General features: G+C 33.3%; 2 protein-coding genes across 2 annotated transcripts; both read right to left on the reverse strand.

Moving 5' to 3' along the window:
• Positions 1-5,334: 5,334 nt before the first annotated feature.
• LOC116114130 (secreted RxLR effector protein 161-like) lies at positions 5,335-5,736 on the reverse strand. Its single transcript, XM_031400285.1, has one exon. It carries the CDS (start codon positions 5,734-5,736, stop codon positions 5,335-5,337), a length of 402 nt encoding a protein of 133 aa, XP_031256145.1.
• Positions 5,737-8,267: 2,531 nt separating this feature from the next.
• Positions 8,268-8,711, reverse strand: LOC116114132. The gene has a single exon (XM_031400286.1). The coding sequence runs from the start codon at positions 8,709-8,711 to the stop codon at positions 8,268-8,270; it is 444 nt and encodes a 147-aa protein (XP_031256146.1).
• Between the last annotated feature and the right edge of the window lie 13,633 nt (positions 8,712-22,344).

Below are 22,344 nucleotides of genomic sequence, written 5' to 3' on the forward strand. Positions count from 1 at the left end.
TCATAAGAAACTTATCAGTGCGCCTCCACAAGACATACACTGGATTCAATTTTTTTTTAACAAGCTCATCACTTATTTTAAGTTCACCTCTAAGTTGCCCTAACTCATTTTCAATATCTGAATTTGTTAAGAGAAGAGGAGAAGGACAAGGGATTTTACCAAGGAGATGATCTTCTAGTTCATATGAACCAACAGTGAAGAGCACCTGAGAACTCCAGAAATGAAAATTATTTCTTGTACGCTTTGGATTGATGACTTGCAAACTTGAAGCCACAGCTAAGGTTGATTTGTTGACAGATTCTCTTAACAATTGTGATGTGGAACGATCAATAGACTCTCTTAAAATCTCTTCAACATTGTTAGGTGGTGGAGTAGAGCCAGAATCAGACGCCATTGACATTAATCAGAAGCTCTGATACCAAGTTGAACTTGTGAGAGAGAGAGAAAAAAAGAGAGAGATAGAGAGAACAAGAGAAAGAAAAACTGTTATTCTGGTAATCTTGTTTTTGTAAAAAATGAATATAGCTATCAAAGTGTGACTTCCAGATTCTATTTTTATAACTAATAAAACATAATTGCTTAATCAAATTACAAATATGACCTTGTTAACTATATGGGTCAACATTCACCAAGTGCTAGATTATATTTGGAACTCCAAGATTAAAACAATGATTATGTTACCAAGGTTGTTAATATCAAATTTCAATTACTAATTACATTGTAGAAAATAAATCATAAAAGCATTACCTTCAAGACACGTTCCTTGTAAGAATGATTTCTCCTTCTAGTCAACCATGGAACCTCAGCCTTGACTAAAACAGGAGCTGGTCCCTGATTCAACACATAAAATACATTTTGAGGACCAAAACTAGCCTCGTAAAGGCCGATTCCACACATACACAATGCAAAATTTGAAATTAGAATGAGGAGATGAGTAAAATAATGGAATAAATAAAAAATAATAATCAAGCTACAAGCTACAGCGTACATCCATAAAGAACCGGAACCGGCCCTAAAGGCTGATTTTGGTTCCTACCCCGCTAGTTTCGGTTCTACTCGTTACCCATGCTCCCCCTTACTCATAGCAAAGATGGATTACCAAACTGCTGGGATGTGATTTCCAGACGGTTTACAAAAGTAGGGCCTTCAACCATGTAGCTGATGCTCTCTCATGACTACCAGAGTGCTATGCAATTTCCACTCTCTTACTAAGTTGGCTAGAATTAATAAAATCTGAGAGTATTTCTTCGTCTACTATCCAACACAAACTTTTTGACATGTCAAATGGGAAGATTTCCAAAACAATTTATCAAGTGAGGAATGACATGTTATTTTATAAAGGAGGGTATACCTAGATCGCAACTCTCCTACACGTATGTTGATCTTACGGGAATTACACGAGGGTCTGAATGGAGGCCACTTTGGCTTCCACCAAACACTTAGACAAATCACTCAAGACTTCTATTGGCGTGGAATGACGGAACATATTCAGTGTTATGTTCAGCAATGTGCTATTTGCCAAGTAAAGCCAAAAATCATGCTTTAGGTGGTTTGTTGTAGCCCCTTCCCATACCAAATTAGATTTAGACTGACTTATCTATGGACTTCATAGGAGGCTAGCCAAAATCACAAGGGAAAGTAGTGATCTTTGTGGTGATTGATAGATTATCTAAATACTCACACTTTTTTACAATACCCCACCCTTATTCAGCTTCTACTATTGCAGGCATCTTCTTTAAAAAAAAAAAAAAAAAAAATTTAACTGTATGGACTCCTTAAAACTATTAGAGTGACTGGGACAAAATTTTTCTCAACAACTTTTAGCATGACCTTTTTCGATTACATGGCACCTAACTCCAAATTAGTTTGGCCTACCATCCGCAAACTGACAAACAATCTGAAGTCACAAACTGTTGTCTTGAAAACTATTTAAGGTCCTTTACCCACACTCAACCCCAAGACTAGACTCGTTGGCTCACGCTAGTAGAATGGTGGCATAACACTAATTTCCACTGATCAATTGGTATGACCCATTTAAGCCTATCTACGAATATAAACCTCCATAATTATTATCTTATTATGATATTAGTACTTTTCTAGAGAATCTAAACACTCAGTTGCGAAAGAGAACTGTTATTTGCTCAATGCTAAAAGAGAATCTTGCAAATGCCCAAACAGGATAAAAATGATGGCGGACAAGAATCGCACTGATAAGGTATTTGAACCTGGTGATTTGGTTTACATTCAACTACAACCTTACCATCAGACTTCAATTGCTTTCAAAAAAGCAGTCAAGCTATCCCTCAAGTATTACAGGCCAAACAAAATCCTTGAGCAAATTGGAGCTGTGGTTATCGTCTGGATCTCCCAATTGAGTCTTGGATACACTTGTGTTCCATGTATCTCAACTCAAAAAGAAATTGGGTGATCAGGTAGTCCCACAAACTACACTTCCGTTTGTTTTTAAGGATAACATTATTTATTCTAGTTCCACATAAAGTATTGGATAGACGGATTGTGAAAGTTAGCACAGACATGTGACTAAAGTTCTCATATAGTGGGCAAGATCCACAGCTACTTCAGCTACTGGGGAGTGTCTCTTGGATATGAAGATGACTTACCCAAAACTTGTGGGCAAGGTTTTTTTAAGGGGAAGGCATTGTTGTGTACGTGTCTAGTTACGGGTCCCACATAAGACAATATGGGCATAAGCTAGAGATTACCTTGAAGTCAATAAAGATCGATTCTTTAGTTTGAACGGTTCTTCAGGAGATTGGTTAAAGTAACTGTTACTTCCTTTCTTTTAGCACCTACAAGGAGAATGTGGGTTGATTATTAGGAATTTGTTTTACCACTACTTGTATTTAAAACTTTCCAAGTTGATGAATGGCAGAGAGAATTCTAGTCATTTCCTTTTCTTGGAGTTCGGCTGAACTTGAATTAGGCACTGTTCTGTTTTCTTTTATTGCATACAACCTGTTGGTATTACCAAACACTCAAAATTATTTTGAAAATTTTAGCTACACCTCACAAACAGAAAGAAGTTTTCTTTCATACATCAGATCATACAAATGTGAGTGATTTCTTTACATTTTCTCCACTTATAACCTCTTCAAACTTACCACCGATTACAATAAATTTATCATAAGAATAATGCATATAAGAGATCACAAGTTCTATCTATTGTGCGAGCTTTCGATTTGGAGCATTTCTTGATTGAATCCAAACTTGCACCTAAAGAATCCATAGTTCTCTCATCTAATAATGATTCCAAAACCCAAACTCAATCCATTCATGTATTTGTTATATGGAGTAGAATGGATCTATAGCTCATGAACTGTTCAATCTCTTTTATCTCTAAAATCTGGTGTACCTTAGAGAAATTAATCATCTCTTAAGATGAGTCACAAGTTATGCACATTAAACATACTCTTCAAACCATAACAAAAGGATCTCTATTTGTTAATGAATATATTCAGAAGGTGAAAGAGGTTGTAGATATGTTGTTTCCTTCTAAACCCTATTAGTTCCTCATTATTCTAATATGAATCTTATAGGCACCAAGTAGGTTTATAGAATCAAATAAAAAGTTGATGGTTCAATAGAAAGATGCAAAGCAAGGTTTGTTGCTAAGGGTTTTCAACAAACTCCTAGTCTTGACTATGCTGAAACCTTTAGCCCAATTATCATACCTGCCATAGTTAGAGTGATTATCACTTTAGCAATAACACAATGATGGGACATCCAATAGTTGGACGTTAACAATGTTTTCTTAAAGGCGGATCTTCAGGAGGCAATTTACATGATTTAGCTAGAAGGATTTGTGCATCTTTAGTATCCAAATCACGTGTGCAAATTGGTTAAAGTACTCTATTGTCTTAAATAGGTTTCAAGCACATGGTTTGATAAATTGGAATAAACTCTTTAAGCTTTGGGATTTAAGAATTCAATTGCTGATACTAGCCTATTTTATTTCAACTTTGATGATGGTCATGTGACATATCTACTTGTTTGTGTAGATGACATACTAGTTAATGGATATGGCAAGCATTTTACAGCCAAATTGATTACAAATTTGAATTCTTGGTCTACTCTAAAGACATTTGGTACTTTGGTATTTTCTTAGCATATAAGCTATCAAAGATGAGAAAGGGCTTTATTTGACTCAAACAAAGTATATTAAAGACTAGCTTAAGAAATCTAATCTAGCATAAGCCAATCTTTGCCCTGCACCTATGGTATCCTCTTGCAAATTATTTCAAAATGGCAATGAACTTTTTACTAATAATAGTTTATGTAGAAAATCTATTGGAGCATTGCAGTATTTGACCATTACAAGACCAAACATTGCTTTTCTCCAACAGTACTCCAATGGCAAGCTTGTAAAAGGCTACTAAGTTATCTCAAAGACATTATGCAGCATGGTTTATAATTTCAAGTAGCTTTACCTTTGAATCTTAAAGGATATACTGATGTAGATTAGGCTAACAACTTGGATGATAGGAGATTCACAAGTGGTTTTATAATCCATCTAGAAGGAAACTTAATTCAATGGTGTTCCAAGAAGTCTTATGTTGTAGCAAGATCTCTTAAAAAAAGGATATTGACAATAAAGGAGATAAAGGCTCAAATCTTTTGGAATACACAGACTCAACTTCACATTCAAATAGTGGGAAATTACATCTTAAATAGATCAAAGATTAAACTAAAAAATAGGAACCAATAGACAATGACTCCATAACTATCTCCACTTCAGGAGTGTTCCTAAAGAAATGTTCATCACTCAACCACTAACCCATGTCACTAATCACTAACACTCGTTAACATAGTCCCTAAATAACACGTCAACAACTTATTGCATAAATGAAATAAACACTAAAATAGAACAATAAACTTTTAACATCCTCCCTTAAAGTAAATGTTCTTAAGACATTAGTTTACTAGAGTAATTCCGTCAACACATCTTTCAATCTTCAGAAATAGCATCACTCCTTGAACATACTCCAAGTATACTTCAAAGTTTCATAAATGCAGTAGGCTTGAGTGGCTTAGTCAGAATATCTGTAACCTGATTTTCACTTTTGCAAAACACCAAATCAATAATACCATTCTTGCATAAATCACGCAAGAAGTGATATCTCACATCAATATGCTTGCTCTTTCCGTGTAAAATTAGATTCTTTGAAAGTTTTATTGCATAAATATTATCACAATAAATTAAGGTTGGACCTTGTTGCTGATTGTGTAGAACTTCAAGTAGCCTTCTCAGCCAAATAGCTTGACATGAACTTGATGCTGCAGCTACAAATTCAACTTCAGTAGTTGACAAAGTCACTATCTGTTGTTTTTAGAGGACCATGTGACAGGCCCAGAATTTGACATGAATACAAACCCAGAAGTACTTTTTCTATCATCAATATCTCTAGCATAATCATTATCTGAAAAACCAATCAAACTTGATTCTCCACCATTTTTATACAAAATTCTAAAGTCTGCAATACCTTTCAAATAGCAAAAAATTCTCTTTACAGCTAAGAGATGAATTTCAGTCGGACTCTCATTGTATCTGCTAATTAAACTGATGGCATGCATAATATATGGCCTTATTGATGTCAAATACATGAGATTACCAACAATTTTCTTGTAAAAAGTAGCATCCACCTTCTTTGTTGTTCCATTCTTTGTGAGCTTCAAACCAAGTTTAGTTGGGATTAAGACAGAATTGCAGTCCTTCATTTTGAACCCATCTAAAATTTCCAGAATATATTTTTTCTGTGAAATAAAGATGCCAATAGATGATTACACTACTTCAATGCCAAGAAAAAAATTCATCAACCCCAAATCTGTCATATCAAATTCATTCATCATAGATTTCTTAAAATCATCGAGCATGGCTCCATCATTACTGGTATAAATAAGGTCATCAACATATAAGCACACAACCAGCATTTTCCCATCATCAACAAATTTAGTATAAAGTGTGTGCTCATAAGGATATTTAAGAAAATTTTCTTTGGCAAGATAAGCATCTATACGACTATACCAAGCTCTCGGTACTTGTTTCAACCCATATAATGCCTTTTTTAACCTGTATACCTTATTTTCATGACCTTGCTTCAAATTATCAGGAGGTTGATCGATGTAGACTTCTTCTTCTAATTCACCATGCAAGAACGCTGACTTTACATCTAACTAATAAAGGAACCATGGATTCTAGGCAGCCATGGATAATAATAAACGAATAGTATCAAGCCTTGCAACTGGAGCGAACACTTCTTTGTAATCAACACCAAATTCTTATTTATATCCCTTAGCAACGAGACAAGCTTTGTACTTGTCGACTCCACCATCTTTCTTTAGCTTTGTTTTATAAACCTATTTGACACCAATGGATTTATGCCCTTTTGGAAGCTCTACAAGTTGCCATGTGTTGTTCTTCTTTATAGACTTGATCTCCTCATCCATGGCTTTTTGCAATTTCAAATCTTTCGCAGCTTCTTGGAATATGATGGGATCACAATTTGATAATAAAGCATAATGGGCAAGTGTATCATCATTGTTAGATTCATCAGTACAAACCTCATAATCTAGCATCCATACAAGTCTCTTCCTTGTTCGCTGAGGTCGAGTGTTTTCCCCAGTTGTTTAGGCTTCAAACAAGTCAAGTGGCTACTACAGTTGCTGGTCTGACTACATCAAAGTAGTACTAATAGGAAGGGTTGGCTGTAGCTGCAATTCTGCTTCAACTTCATCAAAACTCACTGGTATTTGTTGATGCCCTGCACCTTTTTCAGCCCAATTCCATGTATTTTCTTCATCAAAAATAGCATCTCTGCTAATGATAATCTTTGATGTTATAGGATTGAACAATTTGTAGGCTTTTGATTGTTCACTAATCCCAAGAAAGACACATTTTTCATCTTTGTTATCTAGCTTCTTCCTTTTCTCATCTGGAATTTGTGCATAAGTGATGCACCCAAAGATTTTGAAGTGATCAACAGCTGCCTTTCATCTGCTCCCAGCTTCTTCTAGTGTCATGTTTTGGACAGCAAATATGGGACTCCGATTCAAAACATGTATACTCCAATTCACTGCTTCTAGCCAAAACTACTTTGGAATCCTCCTGTTTTCTAACATGCTTCTCACCATGTTCAAGATTGTTCGGTTTTTTCTCTCTGATACACCATTTTGTTGGGGTGTGTAGGCTGCTATCGAATTCGATGCACATCACAAAAATTTGCAAATTCTTGTGACATGTATTCACTGCCACAATCACTACGAAGAGTTTTAATGGCTCTCCCAACTTTGTTCTCCAATTGAGCTTTGAAGCTTTTAAATGCTATAAAGGCTTCAGATTTCTCCTGCAAAAAGTAAATCCATGTTTTTCGGTAATAATCATCAATCAAAAAAATAAAATATTTCTTTTTGCCATTGATACAGGATTAATAGGACCACAAATATCGGAATGAATCAACTCCAGTGATTTATGTGCTTTCCATGCCTTCCCTTTTGGGAATTGCTCACGATGTTGTTTGCCAACAACACATTCTTCACATACTTTGGAAGGAGGAACAATCTGAGGTAGGCCAATCATCATTTTCTTTTGAGAAAGAGTCTTTAACCCATTGAAATGTAGATGGCCATAACGAAAATGCCAAAGCCATACTAGATCATTCATTTTTCTCATAAAACAAGTTTGAATGCTCTTGATTTGCAACGAAAATAACCTCTTTGGTGTCATCTTCACATGAGCAATAAGACCCCTATTGGGATCATAAATTTCACAAGCACCTTGTAGCCACATATCCCTTCTCTTGCAGCTATCCCATACTTAACAAATTTCTTTTCAAGTCAGGAATATAAAAGACATTTGCGATAGTTTCAATATTACCATCTTTAGTCTTGATTTGAACATCACCTTTTCCCATAACATTTACTTTTGAATGATCACCAAAACTTACAGTAGTATGAAAATCTTCATTTAAATGGGAAAAGAATGACTTACTACCACACATATGATTGCTGCAGCTTGTGTCTAGATACCATATGTCTGGTTCAACCTCATGCTCCTTGACATGAAACACCATCAACAGTGTTTCTTGCTCATTTTTCTCTACAAAATTTGATTGCTCTCCACCTTTTCCTTTATTTTTATGAAGGTTGGTGGAGCATTCAGAATGATAATGCCCATACCTATGACATCTGTAACATTCAACATTGGATTTGTCACATCCTCAACTGGAATCTGAAAACCGATTGCCAGTAGCTTAAAAATTTAGATCCTTGCTTCCATTTTCCTCTGGGTTTCCTCTGCCTTCTCTTCCTCTACCGCTTCCTCTACCTCTTCCTCTTGAACCTGAGGATTCAGTAAAGGTTGAAGCTGTCAAAGCTTGCTCTTCAGTGGTAATATTGTTGCTTCGGTTCACCTTTTCCTCATGGACCTGCAAAGCACTTTGTAGCTCATCTATTGAGAGTTCGTCTATGTCATTTGATTCTTTAATCAAACAAATAACATAGTCAAACTTTGGTGTCATTGACCGAAGAAGCTTCTCAACTATGGTGACATTAGTCATCTGGTCATCATATAGCCTCATTTTGTTTACAACTGCCATTGTTCTTGAAAAATAATCATTCACTGACTCTCCCTGCTTCATTTGAAAAGTCTCAAATTCTCTGCGGACAGCTTGAAGTTGAGAACGCTTGACTTTCATCTAGCCTATGTATTTCTTCTTCATAGAATCCCAAATTTGTTTGGAAGTGCTTTTGTCAAGAATGGTCTCCAAAATAGAACGATCTATTGCCTGGAACAAATAATTCTTCACCTTCAGGTCAATTAGCTTCTACTCATCAAGTTTTTTTTATTGTGCATTTGTAAGAACACTTCCTCTTTCTGGTTCTTCAATAACAGTTTCCATAAGAGATCAATACTGCTTGGACCTCAGGAAATTCTCCATTAACATGCTCCAATGGTCATAGTAACCATCAAAATGGGGTATGGCTGGCTGGACAAAATTATCAATCACCCTCTCTAATGCCATGGTTTTTTGCTACTACAAAAAGAAAGCTACGATTTTTTTTAACCTGGCTCTGATACCAAATCTTAAAAAAAGGATATTGACAATAAAGGAGATAAAGGCTCAAATCTTTTGGAATACACAAACTCAACTTCACATTCAAATAGTGAGAAATTACATCTTAAATAGATCAAAGTTTAAACTAAAAAATAGGAACCAATAGACCATGACTCCATAACTATCTCCACTACAGGAATGTTCCTAAAGAAATGTTCATCACTCAACCACTAACCCATGTCACTAATCACTAACCCTCTTTAACATAGTTCCTAAATAATAGGTCAACAACTTACTGCTTAAATGAAATAAACACTAAAATAGAACAATAAACTTTTAACAAGATCATCATTAGAATATAATTATAGAGCATTAGCGCAAGTTGCCGTTGAAATAGCTTTGCTTCTTCAGTTATTTAAAGCATTGGAGTGAAGTTGATGTCTTCAACACCTGTTTTGTGGTGTGATAATGTCAATGTAGTAGCCTTGAAATCAAATCATTTAGTATGCCTAAACAAAGCATATAGAGAGATTACTTCATCAGAGAGAAAATTGCAAGCAAAGAACTACAAAGTGAGGAAAATCCTTTCCGATCAACAACTCGTAGATGTGTTTAACCATTACCACTTGCTCAGTTAGAGACTTTTCATAAATAAGCTAATCAAGTTGTCTAACTTGTTTATCTTAAGAGAAGATATAAAGAATTCATATTTAGCTTGAAAAGAATCCAGCTCCGACTTGGTCAGCTTGAGGAAGGAAGTAGAAAATTCAATTATAGTTTAACTCCAGCTTGTTTAGCTTAAGGGAGAATATAAAGAATTCAAATTTAGCTTGAAAATAATCTAATACTAGCTTGTTTAGCTTGAGGAAGGATGTAGAGAGTTAAGTTCTAGTTTAGCTCCAACTTGTTCAACTTAAGGGGGGATATAAAGGATTCAATGGCAAGCTTCATAAACTTGAGCATAGCAATAGATAATTATTGTGATTTTTTTTTTTTTTTTTTTTTAAATATCTAAGCATCCAAGCCCACGTAGAGCCTGCCTAATCCAGAGCACAAAAACCCTACAACCCAATGGACCACGGTAAATGCACAAATATATTTAGATTTTGTAAACTCAACACAACACTTGGTATAAACTACAGTATAAAGGGTTTGTCATTCGATCAAGGGGAGAGATCTCATTTTGAATTTAGTAACTATTAAGTTTGTTAGCCACGTAGCCTTATTTGACTAAATCAGTTAAAGTGAGATTAGTTGATGCTTATAAATACTATATAAGCATACTGAACATTGCATAAGTGATGAATAAAACTCATTCCAAATTTTCTTTTCAAAGTTTGTTAGTTTATTTAAGCTTGGCCACCGCATCGCAACCTTGTTGGCAGCCATCAAGATAAAATGTGTCCTTACCTATTTCCACAATGCTGTTTCTCTAGCACCATTGACAACTAAATACCACAACACATAAATCTAAACTCAAGTTGTTTGTCTTGAAAAGCTTATTCAAATTTGTTAATTTTGGTTCCCATTTGCTATGTGACAAAAAACTTGATTTGAGAAGAAGTTTATTTGTGATAATTTGAATTTGTTTTGGTTTTATCCTTTTTTTTTTTTTTTAAGCATCGGGTGTCTAGATTAGCTTTGCCACACTTAACTAATTCCCAGGGCTTAAACATTCGATCGGTAAGAGTTTATGAGTACCCCTTTAGTGCTTGGAGGACCAAACTATGAGCTTATCAAAACCTTTTTTTACTCTTTTACTTTATGGTCACTGTGGTGGTTTTGTTTTTTATCTTGTTATCTGTTAAAGTGTTCTTTCTCTTCTCATTTTTTAGGCTATAAGAGTTGTACATACATTCTTCCTTTTATGAAAACAAAAAAGAAAATTGATAACCGAAGAGTCATTACATGATTTACAAGATACAAAAGTTTTCCTCAGATATTAGTTGGCAAGATGATAGTGAACTCGTTCATACAGGAATCATATCCCTAGAAATTCCAATTAGAATCGAGGGGAAAAAAGGCAAAAAACATTATCTCTATGTTTAATTGAAATCACCTTCGGATGTCAACTATCATCATTTTAATCAAACTCTCCTAAACATTCAAAATTCATCATTTACCATCCCAAAGTCCAACGAGGTCGACATTCTATTAAATTGGAAGGCAAGACTGTCATTTAAAATTTTGTAATTTGACAAGTCAACTGTAAAACAGTATTATATATTATTGAGATCATCCAATTCCATACCAAATTTGAGTATGGTAATGGGTAAGTAATGAAAAGAATTTTATTTAACGCTAAAATAAATAAAAAATTTAAGATCATGGTGTTGAAAGAAAATATTATCATCAGTAAGCACAGATGAGGCAGCAGTGGCAATCATAAAATATATATAAAGTAATGGAAGACATTGAGATAAAGAAAATTACAGGGGCAACTTGTTGATTAAATTAATAATTAAAGTTTTAGGGGAAAGAGAATTAAATTTTGTTATGTAGTACAATACGTACATACTATATTAGTGCTAGTGCAAGCACAATATAGAGTCTGTGTGTACTAAAATATCATCACTAATTATAATAATATAGTTTTACAAAAACATATAAAGGATAACATTATAATGATTCATACATTAGCATATATAATAATATGCTAATTCATCACACAAAGCTATCTGCGTCCAAAGTGGAAATAATTAGCAAAATAATGCAGATCTGCAGAGTGATCAATTAGATAATATAATAATAATTATAATATAAAAACTGTTCCACCCTCGAGACATGTTCTTGTACAGTAAAAAAATTGATTATGAACAGCCATATGAAGATACGCTCATTCTCTCTCCTTGTTCAAGTTCATTTCAAACAAACACCAGTTATTGTAAAATTTACATAGCAAAAACATCTAATCAGGAGTTAATATGAAATTTGATTTCCCGACACTACCGGAAAACATAATGTCCCAACGCCGCTGGACACGAAACCGATGTTGACACGCAGCGCCAACTCGCGTTGACAGTAAATATACTTCTCCCCGCGCACTCTGCGTCAGGGATCCCATTTCTAGCCACATCAGTCTTCTAGCGTGGGGTTAGAAATGGGGGCTTGAAATGAAACCAGAAGGCTAAATTATTCAACATTATGCATGCATAAAAGAAAATTAATCAATTTCCTTTGCACAAAAGTAATGTAGATACATGAAGTTCCCCGGATGATAATAAAATTAATCCAGCTGGTGAATATTTCTCAATGACATAAACATCTACCTTATTCAACTCTACTTTTCCTTCTAAATTCTCACTCATATATCTATCTAAATTTCCCTTACAAAAAAGTAAAATAAAAGCAAAAAAACCAACAAAGAAAAAGAAGAGTTGGTTCTTGAAGAAATGAAACAATCTTCAAGATTAATTATTTAACCATTAATTCATCTACAATTTGAGAGATGTGAGAAGGTGTTAACTCACAATCTGAAGAGCAACAACCAATCATATCTTTCTCTATATAAACCCTAATTCATGTAAATAAAGCACATCTTTTTCTCTTCAACCACCTTCAAGATCTTCTCAAAGCACAGACTTCACATGGAATCTTCAGCACCCCTCTTGTTGAACCCGAACTCCTCTTCAGCTTCTCTCAGTAATATCCAAATGCCTGATGACTCAAATCTACTGTGGGAATGATGAATCTCTTCAACTCTTTCCCCACGCAAACCGCTAAAAACCCTTTCGGGACACGTCGTTTGGATGCTCCTGCGTTGAAACATCAGAAAAGAGAGGGTTTTCTTAGAAACTTGATGCTTTTATTGGTAGTATTTGATGAATTAGAAGAAGAATGGAAGAAATGGTTGAAGTTTTGTTGATGTTTTTGGGTGCATTTGAAGTTTTTTCCACTTCTTGAGGATTTGTTGAAGTCTAACAATGTCAGTAATTTTATTAGACTTCTTTGATGAATCCATTCTTTTTTCTGAGTTTTGGGTTTGTGTGAATTTCAAGTGGGGAGGTGGAGAGGAGATTTAAAGGTGGGGAGTGCATGGTGGACTGAAATTTTGGAATATTTAATTAATGAAATTTTGCTTTTTAATTATTATATATTGAAAGATAAAATAAAGTTTGTTTATATTTGGCATTGAAGTTAGGATACGTCGGTTACTAGTATGGTCCAACTGTCTCAAAACTAACCCTGTATCTGATTTTGTTTCTTTATTCCATTATAGCTCTATCTATAATTCTGAGGTATATTGCTATAATCTTACCTATCCAATAGACGATAATATTTATACATAAAACTACAATGTAAATCTATTAAAAGAATCTCAAATAAGTACTAAGGTTTCCAAATATTATTAAGAGTACATGAAACTTAGCTATCTCCAACCTCTCAAGATAGAGTTAATTACTTACTAAGTCATGCAATTTGATAATATACACACCTTTTATTATAACAAACGTTAAGAACAAATAAGCAGTTTAGGGGGATAGAATTTGAACTTTTAAAACTGAGACAATACTAAAAGGAAGAGTATTCTGGTTGTAAACAATAAAAAATCTTCCAATTATCGATTATATAAACGTTTCTTATTAAATGCAAAATCTATTTGAGCCTGTGAAATAATGGAAATATCCTGAATAGGAATCCCTAGATGAAAGGTTCCAGTTTTTAAGGCAGTCATGCAATTGCAGGACTGCTTTCTCTGTAAAGAGGACTTACCAGTTAAGGTAGGTTTTTTTTTGGGAGATGAGTCTATTGTTGTATTATTAACTGTAGATGGTAGTGTTTGTGAACAAAATGCACCCACATCCAGCATTTATTTTTTTTTATTGCAATTGTTTCTGCGCAAATGCAACTGCCTGCCTCAACAGTTAAAATCTACAAAAGCATCTACAAATTAAATTATAACTTTCTTGTCTGGTTCTGTATCTGTATTTATGTCTATTAATTAATTCATCTCTATCTTTTTATTTGCTTTGTACTTTGTTTATGGATTTTGGTGCTTGAAGATCGGGGAAGATGGGGGACTCAAGAAATTCCATGTGAATGCCCATTTTTATGCTACCAAATCAGATTTAACAACACAAATATAAATAATAATTCAAAAGTTGACATTAAGTACACTAGTACTTTGGGTTTTAATTAAAATAATGAGCATAAGAACGCCTTTTATCATTGACATTAATTATTTGACTAATAAGGGATCAAAGATTAATTAATTACGTTGGACATGAATATTCCAAGAAAATTTAGGGTCGTTGGTAGAATATTTTCTATCCTATTTTCAATTTTATCTCAAATAACTGTTGTCATATTCATGAAATACTATTATATTATATTTAATTTATTTTAGGCCCTTAAATTTATTAATTATAAACCTTAGAAAAAGTTTAAAAATTAACAAAAACACCCTCACACCACCCACATTTGTCAGATTCAGCGGCCAACGGAAAGGTGGTCGAAATCTGGTATAATGGCGCACTACGATTGAATCTTGGTCGTAACTAGTCCTCAACGATGGTCATATCTTGGCTGTCGTTGACAATCAAACATGGTCAAATCGACCGTAAACTATGCCTTTTCAGCTAGATCCACAGTAGATCCGACTAGAAAAGGTCATCTTATGCACGATCGATCAGATCCAACTGGTTGTGCACCGATACGGTGACTCCAGCCACCCTCCAACAGTGATGCGACTACCTGAATTTAATGGGTGAGTGGGGGTGTTTGTAATTTTTAATTTTTTTATTACAGGGTGTTTAGTTATTAACAAACCTAAGGTGTGTTTTGTTAAGTTTCAAATCCATGTTGATTCCCATATCAAAAATCCTATCTAAAAATTAAACAAATGCCTTAACTTTCTCTTGTATTTCTCGTTCTTTGAGAAAATAATGTAGCTATATGAATTGCAGGACTAATATATAACTTTATCTTCTTAATTTGTATACATTCTTACATAATCATCTACAAAATTAGAAAATAGAGAGACAATTCAATTCTCATTTAAATGGGGTGTTCAATCAGATGCCACTAGAATTGCCCTACTCATTTATTTTAGTAGGTATAAAGTTAATCTTAATTTGAATAGTTGAAAATCAATTAATGACCCAAACTAAACAAATTAAGTAAAAGAAGAAAAAGAACTTTATGAGAACAAATTAATATTGTAAATTATTTTAGATATCAGTCTAACAATCGATCAAATTGATATTGTAAAAATTAAAAGATTTAATTTTAATAAGAAACTTGATATTCAAAATTCATACGTCCATATTATAAGATAGAGAGACAATGAATTGTAGCTCAAAACAAGATACAATATGTAGCAATTGAAAATTAAAAAAGAAAAAGATTCTCATCATTAAAAATTTAATAGAAAACTATTTTGAGTTTTTACTATATTTAACAATTTTAAATTTTTTACTCAAACTAATCTTCTTAATATCTTATTTTATACAACATAAATTAACAGAAGTACCAATCATTAATCATGGATTATAGTTTTTGTGATAATTTATTAAATAATAGTATGTAATTAAGAGTTTCCCGTACAATTAGTGCTTTGGTAATTTCAGAAAATGGGTTCAGATCTTAAATGAGAAATTGAATTAACATAATAATAAAAAATTAAAAGAAGATGTAACAAATAAGGAAATAAAGTATGAACTAATCAAACACAGTTGTATTAAAGAAGTAACTAATAATGGGAGCACATTATTGGTCAAAGGTAAATTAACAACTAAAACAAAACGTACATTTTGATATAAATAAATTTATTTTTTATTTTAATTAATTAAAGTTAAATTGGATTTATTATTATTAAAATTATGTGTATATTGGGAAAAGTGAGTTGGATCCTGTGAATTCATTAGTAGAAGTGAGATTGGCTAGTGGATTATAAATTATTCGATCTTTTACCATCATCTGATGCCGTTTAAACTTTGTGTTATGTGCTCATCAGGATTATTTTAATCTTCTCAATCATTTATCTTTTCTAATTTTATAATTTAAATAGTTCTGGATTTACTATTACTAAATTATGGGTTTTATTATGTTGTTAGGGTTTACGTTACTCACTATATGAATCCTTAAATTATGATATACTTAATCTTATAAATATGATTAACGGTTTGTGAGTAAGCAATGTCATCCTCCTCTATTGAGAAAACACCCATTAAATCAATATTTTTTTTTTAATTAATTTTGATTGATTTCCTATACGACATCAGATTACTCGAAATGACATAATAATGTGATAAAAAAAGCTCATAAACATTCCCAATTATATTATGTATATATTCTTATATAAATCTTGATAATATTATCTTAATCGTCAAAGTGCTTTTTTTTTTCTGTTATGAAGTATCCAACCTTCAATTTTAATTAAATAAAAAACAGTTAAATTTATCCATCCGTCTAAGTGATCGTAAGGTTCAAACACCCCAATTATTATCAAAAATAATATATTAAATACAATCTTTTTAGAATTTTTTTTAAATATACAGTAAAACCTCTCTATAGTCATAATGTTGAGACCAATTAAATTTATTAGCATAAAGAGTTTATAACTTAAAAAGGGTGTTATTGCAAAAATTATTGTTTTGATTCAAAAATTATTATTATGATTTCTTATTTATAATTCATGTTTAGTAGTATTAGGATTTTAATTCATCATTTTAGTAGCATTAGGATAGAACGAAAATAAATATCAAAGAGTCATTGCAAGATTAAATGATCAAATTCTAAAACTTCACTATACTAATTAAATGAATATTAATATCTTCCTTAATCATCCAAACGAATAATAAGTTGTGTATAATTTAACTGAAGAAAAAATCATTATTGGAATTGAACAAGAAGAGAAAAGAGATAATCCTGATGATGATAGTATAGAAATACCAAAAGTTTTGTGCCAAGAAGCTCTAAATATGCTTGAAAACTAGAAATATTTTAGCTTCAACAAGAAAATGTCCACTAATAACTTATTACGTATCCGCAAGATAAAAGATATGGTAATAATTCTAAAACATAAATAATTGTCCTAAACAACTGTTTAGATAAATATTTTATTTCATCTTAAACCTTTAATGTAGCATAGTATATATTTTTTTGCAATATACATATAATTATTATTATGTAGATGCAAGTTCCTTAAGACATGACCTAAAAAAATTATAACTTATTACAATGTGAAATTTATTGTCATTTATAACTGGTCCAAGTTGGGATCATAAATTTTTATGACTTCATGGAGATTATTCATATATAGAGTATATTATAGAGAGGTTTTGTTGTATTTATAAGAGGGTTTTCAATAGTAATTTTCAATAAATAACAATTACACTCTTTTTTGGAATTTTAAAAAAAAAATATTTATAGAAGGGTTTTCAGTAGTAATTTTCAACAAATATTAATTACACTTTTTTTGGAAATTTTTTTTTTTAAATATATTTATAGGAGGTTTTTTATATTAATTTTCAAGGAAATTTTTGTATTCTTATTCTTATGAGTATATTCAATAACTTGTAAATATCGTTAAAACACTTGAGACTTAAAGATATTTTAGGACGGCTGAAATTAATAGAAAAAAATTGCAAATCCTCTAACAAGCACCTTTCAAAATGGATTCCCAACTACAAGCCTAAACACAATTATTAGGGCTCCGTTTGGTTCATTATTGGGTAGTTTTTAGAATAATCTTTTGAAAAAAAATAAATTTGGTGGGTATTACGATGTAGAATTTTGAAAATTAACATAAATACCCCCCATGTTTATTTATTTACTAAACACCCCTGTAATAAAATATTCAAATTAAAGTTAACAAAAACACCCCCAATCCACTCAAAAATACGGACAGGCGACCCCCAATCCAATCTGACCGGCTCGATATTGTTGGTCGAACGCCAATATGGCCTTCTCTGGCCAGATCTGTGGCTAGATCTGGCCATTGATGGCCAGATCTGGCCGCATTTGGTCATCAATGACGACCCTATCTTGGCCGTCGTTGACGACTATCAATAGCCAAAGATCTGACGGCCAGATCTTTGGCCATAGATCTAGCTAGAAAAGGCTAGATCGGCACACTACCGGCCAAATTCAGCCGATATTGCACCATTACACCAGATTCCGGCCACCTTTCGACAGTGATGGCCAGAATCTGGTAAATTTGGGTTGTTGGGGTGTTTTTGTCAATTTAAAAAAAAAATTGCGGGTTGTTTAATTAAATTAACAAATTTAGGGAGTTTAAAGGAAATTGAAAAATTTAGAATTATATTTTGGAAAATAGGTGAAACAAACTTAACTTTTTTGGGAAAACTTGAAAACTTTTCCAAATAACTTTGTGGTGCTTAAGATTTTTTAAGTGAGATCAAAAAGAGAAATCTAGTAAGGACAATTTTTAAAGTATTGGATTTAGAAATGAGTAAAGGACATGTTCTTACCCCAGGTTAAGCGAAATGACAAGTTTCCACCCCTAGTTTCATAAATTCTTGATTCCCACCCTTCAGTTAATAAAAAATTGTTTCCCTATTCTACCTAAAATGCATATTTGTTTCCCTGTTCTCAAAATCTAATCATATTATATTCAACTATTTTTAAACCCACGTAGGTTTGTTAGTTTAACTAAACACTCCCAATAATAAAAATTTTATAAATTAACAAAAACACTCCCACCCATCCACATTTGTCAAATTCCGGCTACCACCGCCGGAAGATGGCGAGAATCTAACTTAATGGTGTACGACCGACTGAATCTGACCGTTCGTGAGTCGAAATAGCCTTTTTCGACTAGATCAACCACGGATCTGGCTAGAAAATGCTAGATCTACGGCCAGATCTAGTCGTTGATAGCCAGATCCGACCACATTTGGTCATCAACAACACAGATCTGGCTATTAACAACCAAATCCGGGTGTAGATCTGGCATTTTCTAGTTAGATCCTTGGTTGATTTGGTCGAAAAATGCTATATCGACACATGAACGGCCAGATCCAGCCGGTCATGCACCATTATGCCAGATTCCTGCCATCTTCCGGCGATGATGGCTGAAATCTGGCAAATGTGGTGGGTGGGGGTGTTTTTGTCAATTTATAAACTTTTTATTGTTAGGGGTGTTTAGCTAAATTAACAAATCTAGTGGGTGTTTTTGTTAATTTTCAAGTCCTACCTCATAATAACAACTCAACTCTACTTTTTCAAAAATATTACTCCAAATAATAAAATAAACACAACCAATCAATTTCTTGAATGGGATAGCTTGGTTTTACAACATAAAATATGTATATGATTTTATTTTTTATAATCTTGTATAATATGAAAATCTAAAAATCACATCAATTATACTAGAAACAAAAATCTTTATGCCATGCATGAACTTTTTCAACACCAAGTGTCCAGTCTTGCCACAGACTTGACAGATAAACTTTCTTTTACCTACTCCTCTGCCTCTTCCTCTATCACCAGTAAATTGAGCTGGATAGAACTGATTTTGTGGGACAAACTAAAGTGCCCTAGTGATGGACTATGGAGTAGTATAAAATGAGGCTAAAAATTCAGGGGGTTGTATAGCAAATTAAGAGTGTCCAGTGGGAGGCTATCCAGATTTGAGTTGAGATATGTCATGCGGACAGTTTTTGTTATTCAGATCAGGTGAGACATTTGCAAGATGAACTGGACTTCCATGAAATTCATTGTTAATAACTAAATTCATCATGAGGTTTGCTTTCTCTACACTAAGCTTAAACTTTTGTAATATTATCTGAGCTTCTTATACTGTAAAGGGATCAAGCTTAGACTCTAGACGCATGGTGATATTCATGATAACAGCATCATATTCCGAATTAAGACAATCCAGAATATAGTTTATCAACTCTTCATCAGCAATTGTTATCCCATTTTGTTGTCAAATTCTCAGCAAAAATTTTCATTTTGACAAAGTATTCATGGATACTAAGATTGTCTTTTTTAGTGTTTCGCAGTAAGGTTTTAACATGCAACATTATTGTTCTTGAGTTAGTGATGAATTCTTTTTCCAGAGTCAACCATATATCAGTAGAATACTAACATTTGGAAATTACACCGAACATAGATTCAGAAATTGAGCTCAAAAGCCAGCTTACTAGTAGTTTGTCAATCTTCTTCCACTGATTGTATTCCATATTAGGTTTTTTCTTAGTTAATCCATCAGCTCCTTCAGCTTGAATTCTGATAAATGGAGCTAGACATGCAATCAATCCAGTGAGATGTTCCTCTAAGTCATGAGACCCAACCGCAAAGAGGATTTGTGACTTCCAAAATCTATAGTTATTCCTAGTTACTTTGGGAGAAATAACAAGGAGCGGCGAAGATGACATTGACTATGGATTTGCAAAATTGACTGGTTCGATAATCACTTTAGTGTTTGAATTATTCTGCAAAGAAGAGAATTGTGTCAGATAACCATCTTAGACGCTAGTTGATGGCTCTGATACCATGTGAGGTTTCGAGCAAAGCAGAGGAAGCAAAAAGAAAAATTGAAAGAAGTAGATGATTCTAGAAAACTATTGTTATTGAGCTGTTTAGCTTAAGAATGAAGAGTACACTGTGTTGGAGTAGGTGCCCTAGAGCTAATTAATTATTGTGGTATTGACTCTTTGTAATAATATTTATTAATCAATAAAAGCATTATCTACTATATCATGTAAACCATAGTTATATGTATTGATATATGTCCTTAGAATGGTAGAACCATGACGAGTGTATCAAGTGTCTCAAATCTTGATAGTGAGAACCCTATGAGCACATATGGTGGCCATTCTCAAAAAGTTCGTAGCCCTAGTATTAATCTGACTAAGGGCATAGATAATATGATAAGACTATCATAGTGTTGAACGACCCGGTCGAAAGGTAGGCAGTGACAGATCTCACTTGTTAAGGTTGTTTGCTGATAACTTGGTGCAATACACGGGTGCTTGCTGTAGGCAAGTTCACTGGACTGACCTACCAAAGGATTCCATATAGACGGTAACCCTAGTGTCTATGGAACAAATTCTCTAATGAATGGTGGTGCATGTGATCCTTAGACTTGAGATCACCAAAGCGCCTTGTGCACCGATCCGTGTAGTTTAACACTAGCCCAATGCAGTTCTATTACGAGCGATTAATACGGTAGTGATTGGTTGTATCGAGGAGTGTATCAAGACTATGGTAGATCGACAGAGGATTCATCACTCCCAAGTACGAGAGAAGTTATCTCACGGCGTAATGCAGTTAATGACAATGACAGTAAATCTGTGATCACAGTGGGATTGAGTTGTTGTTTAATCCAATTTATTATTCCGATCATTGGTCCGGTAACTGAATACAAATATATCGAGAGTAACTAAGGTTGACACTATTTATGTGCCATAGTCTTGATGAGATAACAGATGATGAAAGGATTTGATTGTACAATAATCATATCGTTGACAAGTAGCTGCTTTACTGAATCAGAATCTATTGGGTGGCCATGATGCCTTGCTAGGGGCCAATCTTAGTCTGTGTGTAGTGAGACAATTAATTGGTGTTAATCGCGATAATACACACTGCCGGTATGATGAAAAGCCTACGGGTCACACATATAGAAGATAATTTAAAAATTAGTTTGTGTAAAGGGTGTTTTCATCTTTTTAGGCAAAAGGGTATTTTGGTAATCTCACAGTGCAATTAAATTTGATGAGGTTATTACCTATATTTAATTTGATGTTAAATAACTGAGATTGTATTTAAATATATGTACGTATATATTTAAATGAATTATTGTTATTATTAAATGTTAATATATTTTATATATTAATTTAATTTAATTGAAATAATAATAATTAAAATAAAAATATCTCAATGGGGCTATTTGGACATAAGGGGGCTATTTGGGTTGATGTCTAAGCCTATTCTTAAATGGAATAAGGGTTTCACATGCACTATATAAGTGCATGTGTTTTATGAATTAAAGGATGTGAAATCATTTTTATTATTCATTGAAAAAGCTCCAGCCCCTCTCACTATTCACGCCACTTTACTTTTGTTGAATCAAATTTTATTTGTTTCTTGTTCTTGGTTCTTAAGGCTAATGAGGATCTAGCAAATTCCTCTTTAGCTCTTCGGGTTATCTTCGTGTGGACTACCACTAGTTCGATTCTGTTTTGAATCGGTAGCGAACCCAGTTAGAGACAAGTTGGAAGGAGCCTCCAAACGTGCGTATGAACTCTAATCTTTACTTTGATCGTTCATATTACTGTAGAATATTTGATTTAACATATTATTT

This window comes from Pistacia vera, unplaced genomic scaffold (genome assembly GCF_008641045.1).
Source record: "Pistacia vera cultivar Batoury unplaced genomic scaffold, PisVer_v2 Contig700, whole genome shotgun sequence".
NCBI classification, from domain to species: Eukaryota; Viridiplantae; Streptophyta; class Magnoliopsida; order Sapindales; family Anacardiaceae; genus Pistacia; species Pistacia vera.

Excerpts from the sequence above, each read along its gene's own strand:
- LOC116114130 (XM_031400285.1), bottom strand. The coding sequence starts at position 5,736 with ATGAAGGACTGCAATTCTGTCTTAATCCCAACTAAACTTGGTTTGAAG.
- LOC116114132 (XM_031400286.1), bottom strand. The coding sequence starts at position 8,711 with ATGAAAGTCAAGCGTTCTCAACTTCAAGCTGTCCGCAGAGAATTTGAG.